Source organism: Pseudochaenichthys georgianus, chromosome 20 (assembly GCF_902827115.2).
Source record: "Pseudochaenichthys georgianus chromosome 20, fPseGeo1.2, whole genome shotgun sequence".
Classification (NCBI taxonomy): domain Eukaryota; kingdom Metazoa; phylum Chordata; class Actinopteri; order Perciformes; family Channichthyidae; genus Pseudochaenichthys; species Pseudochaenichthys georgianus.
The window spans coordinates 22,116,304-22,135,659 of NC_047522.1; the positions used below are offsets into that span (position 1 = coordinate 22,116,304).

At 44.7% G+C, this 19,356-nt stretch overlaps 2 protein-coding genes across 6 annotated transcripts in view; one reads left to right on the forward strand and one right to left on the reverse strand.

Annotated features, from left to right (window-relative positions):
- The window catches only part of ccdc191 (coiled-coil domain containing 191), a 14,317-nt gene extending 13,748 nt beyond the window's left edge, over window positions 1-569 (reverse strand). For both annotated transcript variants that reach the window (XM_071206875.1, XM_034108520.2), the window contains exon 1: window positions 325-569. In XM_071206875.1, the coding sequence (XP_071062976.1) occupies window positions 325-396 (72 nt within the window). In that variant the 5' untranslated portion in view covers window positions 397-569. The remainder of the gene's footprint in view (window positions 1-324) is intronic.
- qtrt2 (queuine tRNA-ribosyltransferase accessory subunit 2) overlaps window positions 1-19,347 on the forward strand; it is a 22,607-nt gene extending 3,260 nt beyond the window's left edge. The window contains exons 1-9 of one of the 4 annotated variants that reach the window (XM_034108524.2): window positions 580-597; window positions 1,171-1,391; window positions 1,790-1,845; window positions 7,011-7,087; window positions 10,179-10,388; window positions 11,119-11,318; window positions 12,713-12,882; window positions 17,840-17,954; window positions 18,484-19,347. In XM_034108524.2, coding sequence (XP_033964415.1) covers window positions 1,174-1,391; window positions 1,790-1,845; window positions 7,011-7,087; window positions 10,179-10,388; window positions 11,119-11,318; window positions 12,713-12,882; window positions 17,840-17,954; window positions 18,484-18,724 — 1,287 coding nt within the window. In that variant the 5' untranslated portion in view covers window positions 580-597; window positions 1,171-1,173 and the 3' untranslated portion in view covers window positions 18,725-19,347. Of the gene's footprint in view, window positions 1-579; window positions 598-875; window positions 934-1,170; window positions 1,392-1,789; window positions 1,846-7,010; window positions 7,088-10,178; window positions 10,389-11,118; window positions 11,319-12,712; window positions 12,883-17,839; window positions 17,955-18,483 lie in introns of those variants that run through there. The other 3 variants (XM_034108523.2, XM_034108522.2, XM_034108525.2) reach the window with 3 other exon arrangements.
- The last annotated feature ends 9 nt before the right edge of the window (window positions 19,348-19,356 follow it).

Genomic DNA, 19,356 nt, shown 5'->3' on the forward strand with positions numbered 1-19,356 from the left:
TATGTCTGTCTCATGCTGCAGAGAAAGGCCATTTATACGACATTTCTGAACCGTCCCCTGACATGACCCATGTTTAATACATAGTATTAACACTGGGGGGCTTCTGCTTTATTCATGATTCCAATATGAGCCTTTTTACATGTTATCTCTGTAGGGGATAAAATCATCCTGAGGAAAGTCTTCAAATTGAAAATAGATTGAAAATCATTTCAAATAATTGAAAAGTGTTGATGTGAGTTGGGATGGATTATCAGTTCCCTTGTTGAATCAGAATTAGAAACCCTACACCTTTTAATTTAACATAAATCCAGAGACCAAACCTACCTTGTCTGCAGTTTTACTCTCGCCAAGCCTCCTCCACCCGAACAGGTGAGGGTTGGGACCTGGGGAGGTCATAGTCTGTTTAGTAATAGATATTTACCTCTGCTACTATAATGTTATCTCAACCACCATTCCATAGTTTAAAAACAGCTCCAAAAACCAATTATTTGACTGTTTTTATATCATCAAAAACTGTTCAGAAGTCTTCTCAAAGAGCCCTGGCAAAAGCAAGACCTGTACACAACCGCTATCGATATGAATCACAAGTCAATCTGGGTAATGTAGTCCCTTAACAATTGTTCTAAGGCAAATGTCGTGTCAACAAAGCACTTTAGGACTACATCGCCCAGTCACGCTTTGTTTGTAACTCTTGGTAACCATAGCAACGTTATTTCCCTCTGAATGAACCACATTTACGTTTAGAATGTAATAAAACGTAAGAATAGAGTAAAACATAATAATGATAATAAGACTATATATTTAAATGTTCGTAAAGGGGTTTTTATTAAAAAAGGAAGCCACTCTTATATCGTAGTTTACTCATAGATGTATAGTTTACTAAATTATGCCGCGACTGATGATGACGTCATATTCAGGCGACTTGGAGTGCCTGTGAGTTTTGTAGGTAGACGAATGAAAGTAGCTCTTATATTAAACGCTTATACAATTCAAACCAGCACAACAGTGATAAATAGGGTTTCTTATCGTCTCTTAAAGAGCGTTTATCATTTTAAATAGACGTAAGAATAAATAAAGTATCACGTGATTAGTTAAGCTAGTTAGCTACGTGGCTAATTCACGTGTGTTTTGGAGCCGCTGTTTTTAAACTCGTTGTGCTGCTACTCCCAGTGTATGGCTGGCTGCAGGATGAAGCTGGAGCTGTCCCGTGTGGCGCTGGGCAAAGGTCGGCTCGGGGTCCTGAAGGGGCTCGGTAAGACAGGGCAGCTCTCTCTGGAGGTCCCGGGGTGTCTGCTGCACACACACCTGGGCACCGTGCCCCACCTCACTCAGGACACCCTGAGCACCCTGAGCACACTGCCCTCTGTCACCCAGATCACCCTGTCCAATATGTAAGTGTACAATGTGTGTATTACAATTAAGTGTGCAATTATCCATCAAGGACATTATCTGTATATGTTTAATATACAAAATTAATCAATATAGACTGTTATTTTGTATATTGTTGTGCTTTTATGTATGTCTTGATGTGTGCATATGTATACATGCCACAGGTATACATATTATATATATATATTGTATTCGGGATTGTGGGAAACGGTATTTTGATCTCTCACAAACTGAAAGATTGACAATAAAGTTGACTTTGAAACAAAAAAACTAACTCTGTATAAAGCTCTTATTTATCACTCAATCAAAAATGTTTTCATTGGCTTATTTGACCTGCTGTAACAAATGAATACCCCCATTACAAACTCTGAAATCTAATTTGAGTATTTTCTTTCTTAAGAGCAGAGCACCAGGAAGTGCTGGAGGAGTTCAAGGATGGATTCAGGAAGTTTGCAGGTACTTTGAATTCATCACAATTAAGATTTGCATCCACACCTCCTTTGCTGCTACCCCAGTTTATCACCCACCATCTGTTGATAAACTACATTATTTTACAATAGCATCTGTTTTTACTTTTGCCTCCCCCTCAAACCCATTTAAAAAACATATTACCCTGCTTGAACCCCAAACCCGGCTTCATAGTACATGCCTCAGGTGAAGTTATTGTTGTGTAAAAACAAACATTAAGGCACTTTTAAGGCCCTGTCTGGAATGGCATCTTCTTATATCTCCGAGCTGCTAAAGCTTTACGACTAAACATCTGAGATCCTCTGGCTATGCCCTTTTATCCGGTCCAAAGTCACAGCTTAAACTAAAGGTGGAATTTTCCATTGGATTCCCCCGGCTTTTAAAGGCACTGCCTGAGAAGATAATAATATGTGCCTCATTTTAAATCACTCCTTTAAAGCTGCTTTCAACACTTGGTCCCAATGCTGTAATATGTTGGTTCTTACTTGTGTCATTGTTGTAAATACTTTTTAATGATGTATATGTTGATTTGTGTAATTGCCTTTGCTACCGAAGACCGTGACTCTATTTTCAGATTCCTTCATTGCTGTGTTTTGATTTATGTATGATCAACACTTTGATAGTTATTGGGTGAAGAGGGAATAGGATTAGGTGGACCGTGGGAGCTTATAGCAGACCAAACGGCTTTGATTAAAATAGTGATCATTCCCAATGTATTCATATTTATTCAGTATTGATAATATGGTAATCTATCAGCCGAACCTGAATCCAGTTAATTACCTAGCAGGTTCACCTACAAGGAATTCTCTTGTGTGTTTTGGTGGATGACATTAAACTTCCCCTTGTGTGTTACGTAGCTTTTTCTGCATGTAAACGGTCTGCAGAGTCACAGACCCTCAAAGTGCACCCTGTAGCGAGTACAACTCTAACACAGAGAAGACCTGTGTGTGCTGCCCCAGAACGCCTCGTTGGACATTTCTCTTTTTCCATTGTTTACTTCTTGGGTATAGTGAAGTATTTCGGGCATAGTAACGTAATGCCAAATGGACCAATCTGCGGAGCCGTTACGTTTGGACCAATCTGCGGACTTCCTCACACACACTCGGCGGGACGTTGTGAGGCTCACTGCTGCGAGGAGCGGGACAGTGTGAGCTGGCTCACTGGTGTGGGGTCGGCGAGACAGCGAGACACCGCGGAACTCAGCCTGGGCACACACACAAACTCCCAGCCAGGCTGCGGGTGTGTGTGTGTTTCGGGCTGGGTTTCACTGTGTCTCGCAGGGCTCACAGGAAGGGGGGGGGGGCAGGATCTCCAACAAGCCGTTTAGGACAGAGAGTGAATACACAGACTACACAGAGATGCTGTTTGAGAAACCAATGTGAGTTTGGAACATTGCAGTAGAGCTTTTTATACAGACCCAAAATACCAGGCACTAAACCAAGCATGCACTGTTATATGCATACAATATACACAGCAGGGTTTATACATCATCCTGCTTTTAATTAATAATTATGTGCTGTGTTTTTGTCAACCGTTTTCATTTGATTGAGAGAAAGAAGGTACACACATTTGTATAAATCCTCTCCAAGTCAATTATGGAATAGGAAAGCTACTGTTTTAAACTATTCATTTTAATTAACCCTCTGCATTAGAAATATTTAAATAGCAACCATACTGTTTCCCCGGGCGCTGCCCACTAGCTGCCCACTAGCTGCCTACTAGCTGCCCACTAGCTGCCCACTAGCTGCCCACTAGCTGCCTACTAGCTGCCCACTAGCTGCCTACTAGCTGCCCACTAGCTGCCTACTAGCTGCCTACTAGCTGCCCACTAGCTGCCCACTAGCTGCCCACTAGCTGCCTACTAGCTGCCCACTAGCTGCCCACTAGCTGCCTACTAGCTGCCCACTAGCTGCCTACTAGCTGCCCACTAGCTGCCCACTAGCTGCCCACTGGCTGCCCACTAGCTGCCCACTAGCTGCCCACTAGCTGCCCACTAGCTGCCCACTAGCTGCCCACTGGCTGCCCACTGGCTGCCCACTAGCTGCCCACTAGCTGCCCACTAGCTGCCTACTAGCTGCCCACTAGCTGCCTACTAGCTGCCCACTAGCTGCCCACTAGCTGCCCACTAGCTGCCCACTAGCTGCCTACTAGCTGCCCACTAGCTGCCTACTAGCTGCCCACTAGCTGCCCACTAGCTGCCTACTAGCTGCCTACTAGCTGCCCACTAGCTGCCCACTAGCTGCCCACTAGCTGCCTACTAGCTGCCCACTAGCTGCCCACTAGCTGCCTACTAGCTGCCCACTAGCTGCCCACTAGCTGCCTACTAGCTGCCCACTAGCTGCCCACTAGCTGCCTACTAGCTGCCCACTAGCTGCCCACTAGCTGCCTACTAGCTGCCCACTAGCTGCCCACTAGCTGCCCACTACCTGCCCACTACCTGCCCACTGCTCCTAGTACTAGACTCCTGGTACTAGGATGGGTTAAATCAGTGGTTCTCAAACTTTTTCTGTCATTCCCCACTTTGAACAGGTGGGCCTTTTCAAGCCCCACCTGTTCCTCATCGCTCCAATAAAATGGTAGGCCAAGCTTAAAATTGTCAAATGTATCGTTCTATAACAGGGGTCTCCAACTTTTTTTAGGATGAGGGTTACTTTCAAAAAATAAAACAAGTCGTGAGCTACTTTTACTCCTCTTTTTTGTTTTTTTTGCAGTGTATATATTAGCACATTTTAACATTATTATATGCTACCTTTAACCTTTGAGTGCTGTTTGGGTCTGTGGGACCCGTTTTCAGTGTTTACTAAAATAAAATGTATGCAATTTAATTATTTTAACCTGCTTTATTTGGTGGTGGACGTCACATCCTCGAGGGTCCGGGGGCATGCACCCCCAGGAAGATTTTTTTTAAATGTTGAAGTTGAATGCATCAATCTGGTGCACTTAGAGCTAGGGCTGCTCAATTAAATCGTATTTTAATCGCAATTACGATTTTGGCTTGCAACGATTATGAAAACAACATAATCGAAATAAAACGATTTTATTTATTTTTTAAATAGGTTTCTCAGTTGAATTATACTTAAAGTTCAGGGTAATCAACTGTTAAAAACATATTTTTCAAATTATTTTCTTCAATAAATTGATGTTTTTCAAAGTAAATGGTTAATCGTTTTTAAAAATCGTGATATCAATTATTGACCCAAATAATCGAGATTATGATTTTTGCCATAATCGAGCAGCCCTACTTTGAGCCCAACATGAATTTATGGATACAGCTCTCAACACTCAGATGAAAGGGAGCTGTATACTTTTCAATAATCCAAACATCTTTAGAATATGATCACAACAAATCATTTAAACTTGTTTATTCTTATGTTACCTAGTTAGCATTCTTTCTTTTATTTATGCATATTTGACTAATCACTCCCCTTTTAAACTTTTTACTGTCCTATAGTACACATTGGAATGATTTCTTACTCTATTTTGTACAACTTTATTAAATAGATAAAGGTGTGCTCTCTCTCTTGCTCTCTCGCTCTCTCGCTCCACATTGCTTTTCTTCCCGACTGCAACGCTGTTGTGTGTGTCTGTGAGAGCGTTTCACATGTGTGTATGAGAGATTTTTACCAGTGGCGAGCCTGTCTCTGAGGGCCTAAGATATTCTACAAAATAATATTTAAAAACATTAAAACAAATTATATTTTTCTTTATATATTTTTTTTAAATATGTTTTTAGTAATATTTGTCAATAGTTTTACCAAAAATAACTCCTTTGAATCTGCCTATTCAGTTTCTGTTTGAATGTGAAGGGTTAAATGAAAGAAGCTCCTCTCTGCGAGTCTGTGAAGACAGGAGCTGATTGGACGTCCAGCTGTGAATTCACAGAGGGCCAGCTGTAGTAACTGAACGAGAGTAATGTCAAATGACAGTACAATTGACCAATCATATCTTCCCTCTAAATGGGTGGGCTTTATTATCGCGGACTTTATGACAAGTTCCGCCCGCTGTGAAACGTTTCTTGTTTCCATAGCAACAACAACTGTCAACAGCATAAACTTGCCTTCAAAATAAAAGCATGCCAAATTACACTTAAGACATACAACTGCAACGAAAGTAACAAACACAATGCAACATCCTTTTCAATTTCAAAGAACACAAATTGGGTTATCTACAGGTGTTGTTTTGTGTGGTAGAGGGTCGCTTTTCATTGATACGTTTTGCACCCCGGGCGGGTCGTTGTTTTGATATGCCACCAGTGTATAAATAATAAATAAATGTGAAAAAAAAATGTAAAAGAAAAATTAGAATTTTTTTTTTTTTTTTTTTTTTTTTTTTTATAAATAATTTTTTTAAATAATTTTTTTTTTTTCGCGACCCACCTATCACATCTCTGCCCCACACTTTGAGAAACGCTGGGTTAAATGCAGAGGCCACATTTCACTGTGTGTGCTGTGGGACCATTAAAGAGGGTTTCATCCCTCCCAATTCTTCTTCGTTATGTATAGATACTAGCAACCACATGAGAATAACCTCGGCCAGGCTCACAGTCCTGCACTGATGCGACTGGTTGATTGATGTAAATGTCACACATGCATTCTGCTCACGCTTAGCTCGGGGTGTGTGAGCATTATTTTCACTAAATATATTGGAAAAGGTGGGAGTAAATTGCTTCTAAATATACAGTGTGTTGAGTTCAATATCGAAAAGCTGATTAGCTCCACGAGCCTGATCAGAACGTGCGGTCTTGAGTAGTATTTATTTAAATTCCGCAGTAAAGTGACCTCATTCGGTTTTGCTGTGGAACTTACCGTTATACCGTGCCTCGAGCCACCGCATATGGAATTAGTAATGCAATCAGTATAGCCTCACATCGCTCAACTGTCAGAGGATTACTTATTTGCCGTCTCTGAAGTCCTAAGAGGGAAGAGCAGGGAATGAATAATTAGAGATAATAACAGCATTTCCAGCCTATTGTTTTGCCCCCTTTTGGTCTCCAGCTCCAGCTGCGCTTGCTGATAAGGCCTCACCTCTCGCTGTAAGAAAGCGCCTCGCTCCGTCAACCCGCTGCACGCTCGGCCTTCGCTGACGCTGACCCTCTGACGGAGTTTGTTCCCTGTGAGTGACTCGCATTGATTTGTACTTTGTGCTCTCTGCAGGTCTTCATGATACTGTGTTGTACTGCGCGCTCCACGACCCTGCGACCCCCTGCCCCACAGGACACACAACTAACAAGGTGGGATTAAGCTTCCGAGGAGATCAATACGACATGGTTTTTGATTGGTGAACTTGTTACCTTTGGATGGAGTCAGGCTAGCTTCATATTCCTGTTCCAGTCTTTATGCTGCTGTTGGCATTAGTGTTCTCATTTTACTCTTGGCGAGAAAAAGGGGTTTCCCTCAATGCCTATCTATTTAGAGCAAGAATTATGTCAAAGCCGGCTTCATCTTAAAGAGGCCCTATTGTTTGGGGGATCTTCCCTTTCCTTGAGGGTGTCATTCTGTGCATGTAAATTGTCTGCAAAGGCGATTGGACTCCTTTGTTTACTGTTGTTGTATTTGGAAATCACTACGTAACACTCACGCTTCTGTTGGCTAGCGCTCCAACACATTGTACGTGATAGGGGTGGGACATCTCTAAGGGGTTGACCAATCACAACAGAGCCGGCCAGCTAACCAATCAGAGCAGACTGGGCTCTGGTTTCAGACAGAGGGTGAAAAGAAGTGCTTTAGTATGAGACAAATAAAGAGCTTTTTGAACATTAAAGCATGGAAACATGTAGAGACACTACATACTGATATACACCTGAACATCAGCAGGAGAGGACTCTTTAAAGTAGAGACACTACATACTGATATACACCTGAACATCAGCAGAAGAGGACTCTTTAAAGTAGAGACACTACATACTGATATACACCTGAACATCAGCAGGAGAGGACTCTTTAAAGTAGAGACACTACATACTGATATACACCTGAACATCAGCAGAAGAGGACTCTTTAAAGTAGAGACACTACATACTGATATACACCTGAACATCAGCAGGAGAGGACTCTTTAAAATAGAGACACTACATACTGATATACACCTGAACATCAGCAGGAGAGGACTCTTTAAAGTAGAGCCACTACATACTGATATACACCTGAACATCAGCAGGAGAGGACTCTTTAAAGTAGAGACACTACATACTGATATACACCTGAACATCAGCAGGAGAGGACTCTTTAAAGTAGAGACACTACATACTGATATACACCTGAACATCAGCAGGAGAGGACTCTTTAAAGTAGAGACACTACATACTGATATACACCTGAACATCAGCAGGAGAGGACTCTTTAAAGTAGAGACACTACATGCTGATATACACCTGAACATCAGCAGGAGAGGACTCTTTAAAGTAGAGACACTACATGCTGATATACACCTGAACATCAGCAGGAGAGGACTCTTTAAAGTAGAGACACTACATACTGATATACACCTGAACATCAGCAAGAGAGGACTCTTTAAAGTAGAGGCACTACATACTGATGTACACCTGAACATCAGCAGGAGAGGACTCTTTAAAGTAGAGGCACTACATACTGATGTACACCTGAACATCAGCAGGAGAGGACTCTTTAAAGTAGAGACACTACATACTGATGTACACCTGAACATCAGCAGGAGAGGACTCTTTAAAGTAGAGACACTACATACTGATATACACCTGAACATCAGCAGGAGAGGACTCTTTAAAGTAGAGACACTACATACTGATATACACCTGAACATCAGCAGGAGAGGACTCTTTAAAGTAGAGACACTACATTCTGATATACACCTGAACATCAGCCGGAGAGGACTCTTTAAAGTAGAGACACTCCATACTGATATACACCTGAACATCAGCAGGAGAGGACTCTTTAAAGTAGAGACACTACATACTGATATACACCTGCACATCAGCAGGAGAGGACTCTTTAAAGTAGAGGCACTACATACTGACATACACCTGAACATCAGCAGGAGAGGACTCTTTAAAGTAGAGGCACTACATACTGATATACACCTGAACATCAGCAAGAGAGGACTCTTTAAAGTAGAGACACTACATACTGATATACACCTGAACATCAGCAGGAGAGGACTCTTTAAAGTAGAGGCACTACATACTGATATACACCTGAACATCAGCAAGAGAGGACTCTTTAAAGTAGAGGCACTACATACTGATATACACCTCAACATCAGCAGGAGAGGACTCTTTAAAGTAGAGGCACTACATACTGATATACACCTGAACATCAGCAGGAGAGGACTCTTTAAAGTAGAGACACTACATACTGATATACACCTGAACATCAGCAGGAGAGGACTCTTTAAAGTAGAGACACTACATACTGATATACACCTGAACATCAGCAGGAGAGGACTCTTTAAAGTAGAGACACTACATACTGATATACACCTGAACATCAGCCGGAGAGGACTCTTTAAAGTAGAGACACTCCATACTGATATACACCTGAACATCAGCAGGAGAGGACTCTTTAAAGTAGAGACACTACATACTGATATACACCTGAACATCAGCAGGAGAGGACTCTTTAAAGTAGAGGCACTACATACTGACATACACCTGAACATCAGCAGGAGAGGACTCTTTAAAGTAGAGGCACTACATACTGATATACACCTGAACATCAGCAAGAGAGGACTCTTTAAAGTAGAGACACTACATACTGATATACACCTGAACATCAGCAGGAGAGGACTCTTTAAAGTAGAGACACTACATACTGATATACACCTGAACATCAGCAGGAGAGGACTCTTTAAAGTAGAGGCACTACATACTGACATACACCTGAACATCAGCAGGAGAGGACTCTTTAAAGTAGAGGCACTACATACTGATATACACCTGAACATCAGCAAGAGAGGACTCTTTAAAGTAGAGACACTACATACTGATATACACCTGAACATCAGCAGGAGAGGACTCTTTTTAAAGTAGAGGCACTACATACTGATATACACCTGAACATCAGCAAGAGAGGACTCTTTAAAGTAGAGGCACTACATACTGATATACACCTGAACATCAGCAGGAGAGGACTCTTTAAAGTAGAGGCACTACATACTGATATACACCTGAACATCAGCAGGAGAGGACTCTTTAAAGTAGAGGCACTACATACTGATATACACCTGAACATCAGCAGGAGAGGACTCTTTAAAGTAGAGACACTACATACTGACATACACCTGAACATCAACTGAATCTGACCCCTTTAACATTTTTAACATAAAAATGTTCTCTCTGTGTTGTTTTAGACGGTGTCGGTGTGGGGCAGTGGGGGGCGGATCGAGCTGACGGTGGCTAAGTTCATGGCTCTGCAGAAGGCCGTGAAGCCAGACTGGTACCAGAGCATGGCGGACGGAGAGACGTGGCAGATCAACACCTCCCATAAGAGGGTCCGAAAGTCAGTGGATCGTTCCCTCGCCCACTTGGATGAGTGTCTCCTGGTTCACCAAAAATCCCAGGTCCACACACACACACACACACACACACACACACACACACACACACACACACACACACACACACACACACACACACACACACACACACACACACACACACACACACACACACACACACACACACACACACACACACACACACACACACACACACACACACACACACACACACACACACACACACACACACACACACACACACACACACACACAAGAGACAGCCTTAACACACAGATTGCGTTTGTTAATTATTCATGCACGGCAGAAGCACATGAGACAAAGATGGATGTTTGGTGTGTTTTCACTTAAAGGGGTTGCAGTGCTGCAGCTGAACACATGAGATTAGAAGGAGTACATTCTCAGCACGTACACATGTGCATTATCAAGAGGTGTGCGAGAAGAAGAGGGAATATCTGTAGGAAGAAATGTCTTCCTTTTTTATAGCGGCTTTATATGTTGTATGCATTTCACTACCGTTATGTCTGAGATGGGCTCTTCTGTACATTCTGTTGCTTGGCTGCAAACCAAATTTCCCCTGGGACAAAAATGTGTAAATGTAGAATGAGCCGGAGCCAAACAACCCACAGCAGTTTAGCTTGAGGCATCGAAACACAGATGGGTTCTCGGGTGTTTTCGCATTCAGTATAAATGTTTCCTTTTTAGTTCCTTGTTCTTTTCCATCTTTCAGGGTTTCTTTGACTCTAATCATTCCCATGCGTGTCGTCGGCAGGAGTTGGAGGGCGTGGAGGTGTTTGGGGTGGTGGAGGGTGGAGACATCCTGGAGGAGAGGGTGCGCTCGGCGAAGGAGACGGCTAAGAGGCCTGTGTCCGGCTTCTGTCTGGACGGCCTGCAGACGGGCTCCATGGCCCAGGCTCTGAGGACCCAGCTCATCAGCGCGGTGACCAAAGAGCTGCCTGAGGACAAACCCAGGTCAGCCTGTGACTGAGAGAAATGTGTTTATTGATTACAGTTGTAAAGGCAGGGTCTGAAGACATGAAATCAGCTGCTGCTACACAACACAAGAGGGTCGGTGGACACAGGGTACCTTTTGCTATTCATTGTCTTCACATCAATTATAATGAGGAATGCTTTGATTTAATCACTGGTTTAGGAACAGCCTGCAGTAAATCCTTAAAGAAACAAAACACACCTGCAACTACTCATATTTATCATTAAAGAACATGTTGGATCAATCAAATACTGTACACACACTTACAAACGTCCTTTACCATCTTAAATGGATGTTTTAAATAAATGACATAATCAAAAATGTGAAAGAGTGCTACAAATAACAATTATTTCGTGGATGAAATGCTTGTTTTAAAGAGGCCCTATTTTGCTTTTTAGGGTTTTCCCTTTCCAGTAGTTTGTCATATAGTTTTTGGTGCATGTAAATGGTCTGCAAAGACTAAAATCCCTCAACGCTCATGCTTCTATTGGCTAGCGCTCCAACACATTGTACGTGCCAAGGGGTGAGACCTCTCTAACGCTGCTTTCACACCAACGTGTTTTCAGGGCCGGCTCGGAGCTCGAGCCTGAAAAGTACCGGTTTTTCCTCTTCACACCGCAGCGGCGCCGCCTCTTAGCTCCGGAATCCGGTTCGTTTTCAGCTCCAAAAAATTGTCGGTCTAGAAGCAAGAGGTCCGGAGCTAAGAGGCGGCGCCGCTTACGTCTCTCTTACGGCGAGGCGGGGGCAGGGGCGGGATCAACCTCCCAAACAACAACAAAATGCCCGCGTTTTATCCAGTTTGTACACAACGATGGAAAACCTCAAACTTAATAACCAGCATTGTCATTGTCACAAATCACAACAGAGCCGATCAGCTAACCAATCAGAGCAGACTGGGCTCTGAGGGTGAAAAGAGGGCAGCATGAGAGAAATAAAGAGCTTTTTGAACATTAAAGCATGGAGACATGTCAGAGCAGAGACACATACTGATATGAACCTGAACATGAGATGATATGGCCTCTTTAAATGATGGAGCTATAATGTCTCCAACCAGACACTCTGATAAGAGTCTGTTGCACATGAGTGCTCCTCTCCCGGCGGTGATGGAGGATCTGTGTCAGAGAGTCGGAGCAGCGGCTGCCTCTGAGCTCCACCATGTTGGCTTGTGAGTGGAGTCATTACCGAATGCTAAATTGGGCTTGCCCTTGATGCCTGCAGGCGGGAGTCAGAGGGAGCTGAAGGCCTGCAAAGAGCTCAAACACACAAGGGTGCACATGTTGTTAGAGGGTAATGTGCAGTCTGTGGGGGAGTTAATGTTGATACACATGATTGATCCATTTCCTTTTTAATGCGAAAGCTTCCCTCTGTCTGTCAGGCTGCTGCAGGGTGTAGGACGGCCCGACGAGGTGCTGGCGAGCGTGGAGGCCGGCGTGGATCTGTTCGAGGGTTTCTTCCCCTTCCAGGTGACGGAGCGAGGCTGCGCTCTGATCTTCAACTTCAACATCTCCTCGAACCCGGAGCTCGCAGGTAGAGCGCCCCCCGCAGGTGTGGTTGTTTTCAAGGTTTCAAGGCTTTTATTGTCATGTGTGCATAGGTACAGTGTAGTTATGACACAGGTCACAGGCTCCTCCAACAGTGCAACACAATAAAACAGATAAAATAGTGCAAGTAGTAGAAATGTGTTTCTACTTGTGATTCGTTTAGAGCAGGGCTATCCGGCGTTTCCGCCAGGGGGGCGTCTTGCCGTCATTTGACGCCATCATTCAGCTCGGAACGCCCTGAACTCCAGCCGAGGGCGTCCAAAAAAATAAATAATTAGAGTGAAGATCGAGAGTTTTTATCGCTTGAAATGACGAAAACGAAAAAGGACAAGGACATCCCTCTGAGGGGCAAAGGAGTCTGGTGGGATTCTTTTCGGAGTATTGAAGATCGCTTCCCCGACATCGGCGGTGCCTGCCACAGGACAACACGGAACGTGCGCGATTTAGACATCTGACCACTGACCACTGAGCGGGGGGGTGCTAGTGGAGCAGGGGGGTGCTAGTGGAGCAGGGGGGTGCTAGTGGAGCAGGGGGGGTGCTAGTGGAGCGGGGGGGGCTAGTGGAGCAGGGGGGGTGCTAGTGGAGCGGGGCGGAGCTAGTGGAGCGGGGCGGAGCTAGTGGAGCGGGGCGGAGCTAGTGGAGCGGGGCGGAGCTAGTGGAGCGGGGGGGGGTGCTAGTGGTGCAGGGGGGTGCTAGTGGAGCGGGGGGGGGGGTGCTAGTGGAGCAGGGGGGTGCTAGTGGAGCGGGGGGGGGGTGCTAGTGAAAACTGGAAGGCTCTGTGGTAAAACTGAGGCTCTGGTAAAATGAAGAGCGTCCCATCACTAACGTAAAGAGATGGTATCTATAAGGGATGGCTCAATTCTAAATTCAAGTCACGTGACGTCACACTCCCCCCCCGCGCGCTCTCGGGGTGGACGCCCTCTCAGCCCTGGTCTGGTGGAAACACTGCGGCTATCCAAAAGTCTTTCACTGAGGGCCACATTTTTCAGAGAGTTTTCTTTGATTCTCCTTTTCTCTTGTGTTTGTCTGTTTGATGTCGCAACATGAATTCAGTTCAGACGTAGATCAAGCTTGTTAACTTTGAGCTGCTCTCACATTCTCATTAAAGTTGCATCACCCCCCCCCCCCCCCTCTTTAATCTGCTGAAGGACTTAGATTACACACACATTGTTTCACACACTGCTCATATCTGTTTCTGAGGGAACGACCTTCATCAGCAAACTTTTAAAAGACAGCAAAACAACAATTCAGCTCCAAACAAACCAGATTAGAAGACAGGTATGAACATCTAATTCCCCTCTCTCAATTATAAGGTCCCGTTGGGGGGGGGGGGGGGTTAAGGCTACTTTCGGACACGGCAGACCGTATGCTTATTCACCCTCTTATTTCCTACTATGCTTCCTTAAATCCTATCTTGCTTCCTTCCTTTCATTCCCTTCCTTCCTTCCTCCCTCCCCTGACTCCCTCCCTTCTTTCTTCCTTCCTTCCTCACTCCTTCCTTCCTTCTTCCCTCCCTTCCTTTCTTCCTTCCTCCCTTCCTTCCTTCCTTCCTTCCTTCCTTCCTTCCTTAGTCCTATCAGAGGCAGTATCTTCTGTCACATGATGAGGTTAAGTTACATTTATGAAATGTTAATGTATTTAATTTAACGGTGAATAAATGTGCTCGTCTCTTTATCGTAAAAGAAAGAGGAAAACTGTGAATATGTTTTCCCCGCAGCTCTAAAACTAAAGGTTTACGACGGACCGCTTCTCCGTTGAATGGACTGTTTCTGTCTCTGCCATTCAGCTCCAACAAACCAGATTACAAGTCGGGTTGTTTTGATCATTTTATCAAGAAAATGAACTCAACAATTAAAAAAACTGGAAACTTTCTTTCAGTAATTGCACTTCCTGCCTGCAGCACACTGACATGTCACGATGTCATTTGTGAGCTTGGGTAGGGGGTCTTTCTCTCGCTACATGCCTGATCAGGTTTGTAATGAATTCTGAGCTGAATGAGATTGTGGTGGAGAATATGATTCCTCTCACCATGGTAGGAGTCCTTCTGTAAATACGCAGAGGTGTCTTGAACACAGGGCTTTAGATACGAGAAGTCGCACCACTTTGATGCTATTAATGGCAGAGATGATTAAAAGTGGCCGATAGCGAGCTGAGCATACTTGGGGAGTGTCTGATGTGAGTTCAAGATAATAACAGAGGTTTCTGGGTCATGCAAAGGGCTCTTCATCTCGCAGCAGAGGGACTTTTCTCTGATGAACACATCTCTAACTAGACTGAAATGGTTCAGCGCGCAGACTTTAAGTGTTTTTGGGAAATGACCATCCCCTCATTTAGTTTTAATTTGCAGAGAGCAAGATGAATTCTGTGTTTACAAAACGAAAGGGACATGGTGTGTGAACGTTGGAGCTGAGCGTCCCTGCAGTCAGGGATTTATCATGCAAAGATGGGTCTAATGAGTGTTGGAGCTACGTTATGTGCGTGTGTGTTTTCCAGCCCGGGTCAGGGGTAGAAATGAAATCAATCATGTATCTCATACCGACTCCAGTTTGGTAACAAGTAAGTCCTGGGCTGCGGTCGAATAGTCCCTTTAGTGTAGGAACCTTCCTATCGGAGTGAGATGACCCGGAAGTCCCTCAGTGGCAGCCACGATAAGTGCCGTTCCAATTCTCTAGATGAAAGGAAAGGAGGCTTCAAACTTCCTTTATAACCTCCTTTAGCTTAGGAACCACTGGACCTCCCTAACCGACAGGAGAAGCGAAAATGCTGCCCCACAATGCCTTGCAGCCACAGCATTTGCCGTCACTCAACAGTCGGCCGTTCACGGAAACAAACGATTATGACGGAGAAATGATATCATGAAAGTTACGGTGCTTATTAAGCTTTTTAAAACATAGGTGGTAAGTTGCCAAAGTGCTTTGTTCTGAACGTTAATCAGTATTATAATCAAAAAGAGAAATATGAACGTTAGTTTTTACTGAAATGATCAAATAAAGTCAACATTTCAGTCTTTACTGAGCTGTGTGGGGTTTGTTCAACTTTTAAAAGATGTTTGAATGGTGATATACACAGTGATAGATGTTAAGGACTAACATTTATAATAAATACATCTGTATTGATTTTAAGATCTTTAGTTCATACAATCATACGTATTGGGATCATTGGTATTAATGTGGACTGGAGGGAGAGGGTGACGAGCAGAAGTTTCACTTTCCTTTTTTATTTCAATTCCAACTTTGGTCATGAAGAATATGTTTCTCTGTTGTCCACGTTCATAAAGCAAAGCAGCAGCATCAGAGCACGGTGCAGAGTCTCTAGATGAGTCCCTCGTTCTTATTGAACATCCAAGTTGTAGTCCGCTGTATAGAAAACTGGTTTCCATGGTTCCCCCACAGCAGCAGACACACATTCGTTATTTTTGGACTATTCGACCGCAGTCCAGGTCCGTGTCTCTGATTGTGGAAATCTAAGGCCGTCTTGTGACGGGAGCTGTGGGAGAGGCTGAGGTCTTTGTGCTTCATTAAAAAGTAGCTTGAAACTCGTCTGACGGACTGAGCGAGGCTGGTGTCTGCAGCACGACGTGTCAGACAGAACTAATCGATTCTGCACAGGGAGCGTAATGGAGTTCAGAGGAGCTGAGAGCGGGGAGGTGTCACACCTGGAGAGAACATCTAATTCCCCTCTCTCTCAATTATAAGGTCCCGTTGAGGGGGGGGGGTTAGGGTACTTTCTAACACGCTTATTCACCCTCTTATTTCCTACTAACCTTCCTTCAATCCTATCTTCCTTCCTTTCTTTCATTCCCTTAATTCCTTCCTTCCTTTCTTCCATCCCTCCTTTCTTTCTTCCTTCTTCCCCTCCTCCCCTCCCTCCTTTCTTACTTCTCCCTCCTTCCCTCCCTTCTTTTCTTCCTCCCCTCCCTACTTCCTCCCTTCCTTCCTCCCTCGCTCCTTCGTCCCTTCCTCCCTCCCTTCCTCACTCCTTCCCTCCCTTCCTTCTTCCTTCATTCCTTCCTCCCCTCCATCCTTCCCTTCTTTCTTCCTTCCTCCCCTCCCTCCTTCCCTCCTTCCTCCGTCCCTCCTTCTTCCTCCCTCACTTCTTCCCTCCCTCCCTTCTTCTTTCTTCCTTCCTTCCTCCCCTCCCTCCCTCCATTCTTCCCTCCTTCCTTCCTCCCTCCTTCCTCCCTTCCCTCCCTCCCTTCCTCCCTCCCTCCCTCTCTTCCTTCCTTCCTTCCTTAGTCCTATCAGAGGCAGTATCTTCTATCACTGCAGGAGTCACATGATGAGGTTAAGCTACATTTATGAAATGTATTTAATTTAACGGTGAATAAATGTGCTCGTCTCTTTATCGTAAAAGAAAGAGGAAAACTGTGAATATGTTTTCCCTGCAGCTCTAAAACTAAAGGTTTACTACGGACCGCTTCGCCGTTAAATGGACTGCTATTCTTCAGTGCTAGCCGCCCCCCTCTTTGTCAAGCCTCATCCCTCTCTCCCCGTATCAGCAGCTAATAAGCTTCCTCTTTATGCTTTGTTTTACACGTCTGCTCTCGGCTCCACCCGATTCGGCTCGCACTAAACCCGTCGTTTGCTACCTTTTATGTTATGCATTACTATCGGCCACTCTGCTCCATTTTCTCCCCCCCGTCTTTTTCATCTTCCTCACGTGTCTTCACTGTAACCGTGCAGAACAACAGCCCTGTAACATGGCTCTTCATCCGTTGTTTTTCCACTCATTAAATTAAGTGAAGTCACCTTGCAGTGAACGCCCATCTGTGTGAGGCTTTGTCAGGAAGTAATTATATGTAACTGACGGGGGAGTATAGGACACAGCGGTGATGGAAAGGGGGCACGCCATGGTATGCCTTCTCCAGCCCTTTGCATCCGTGTGGAGGGCTGGATTGACTGTGAGATTACGGTGTGAACGAGCTGGAATTAATGCGATGTATGTATGTATGCTTTTGGCAGAGCTGGAGCCGGGTGAAGATCAGGAAACGGCGGGCGACTCGCAACACAACGGAGATCTGAATCCTGATGATCAGACGCAGATGACTTCCTTTGAGATCAATCTGAAAGACAAGAGGTTTGTTGTAGCAGCTAATAAAACTCCAGCTGCTTTCATCTGTCACAGCGGGTGTTAGCGGGGAAGGAGTGAGGACCCGAGGAGGGTTTTATCAGTAAAGCTGCCACTATTTGTTACTTCTGAGAAGCAAGTGATGCTTTGAAGGCTTAAATCATTGATTCGATAAGGTGTCTCCTCCTAACCTGAGGGCAACCTTCTGAATGTTTCAGGAACAAAGATTCTCTCTCTTTTTGTCCTGATCCATTTCTATATTATAGAAGCACCATTGAGGTCTTTGTAACCAAATCTCTCTCAGAGGGGCGTGGGGAGGGGGCTGCTTATTTTCATCTGAAGTAACAGACAGAGAATCAGCACTTTGGAAACAGGGCTGAAACAGAGGGGATTATGGGTAATGCTGCAATGATGAAGACATGCTCTGTATATATCTGAGCCCTGTAATATATTGATGAAAAACAGTATAATAAGGGACCTTTAAGAACAAGATCTGAGTACTTTTCCCATCTCTGAACTTTCTCTGAACTTTTCTCAGGTACCAGGGCGACTTCCGGCCCCTGGTGGAGGGGTGTGGCTGCTACTGCTGCAGGAACCACCAGAGGGCGTACCTGCACCACCTGCTGGTGACCAATGAGCTGCTGGCGGGGGTCCTGCTCATGATCCACAACACGGCCCACTATCACGCCTTCTTCAGCGCCCTGAGAGACGCTCTGGCCGAGGATACACTGGACCTCCTCAAGAGACGGGTCCTCGGGCAGACAGAGAGAAAGGACTGAGGCTAATAAATCCTAATGATAGGGAAGCCATCGATCCTGCTTTCCCTCTCAACGATCACTCCACTGGCTTGTCCTATCCCTGGCTTGCTGCTGAGTCCCTTCATATCTCACTGAAGTCAAAAAGCAAAAAGAGGGGGATGAAAATAAATCAAGACAGCCGTGTGATGCTTGTCCCCTGGGTTTGTGGTGCGCTGGGTATTGATCGGGGCAGATAGCCAGGAGATGAACTCGCTGAAGATGGAGAAGAGCTAGATAGGAGGTATTTGCATAAAGAGAGAAATGTGTGGATGGATGGTTGTGGACGATCGACGGACCTGCGTGCCTCCTGTCTGGATACATCAACACATGACTGTCATCCTCTGGACTCATTGACACGGCAGCGTAGGAACCCACTTGTGATCAGTTATTAACGGAGGGGGGGATAACCAAAATAGATGCAGCTTTCTCCTGTTATTAGATAGACCATGTGTAGCGACTTGCTTGAGGCTTTTTGTCGTGTCATTCTTCATTGATCTGTCATCATGCAGCATGTGTTCATCATCTCACAGATTGGCTTCATGGCGTTTGTCAACATCACTTTCTAACCATTATGTACGATGCCACATTAAACCCCCGGCTCTGGACGTGCAGAT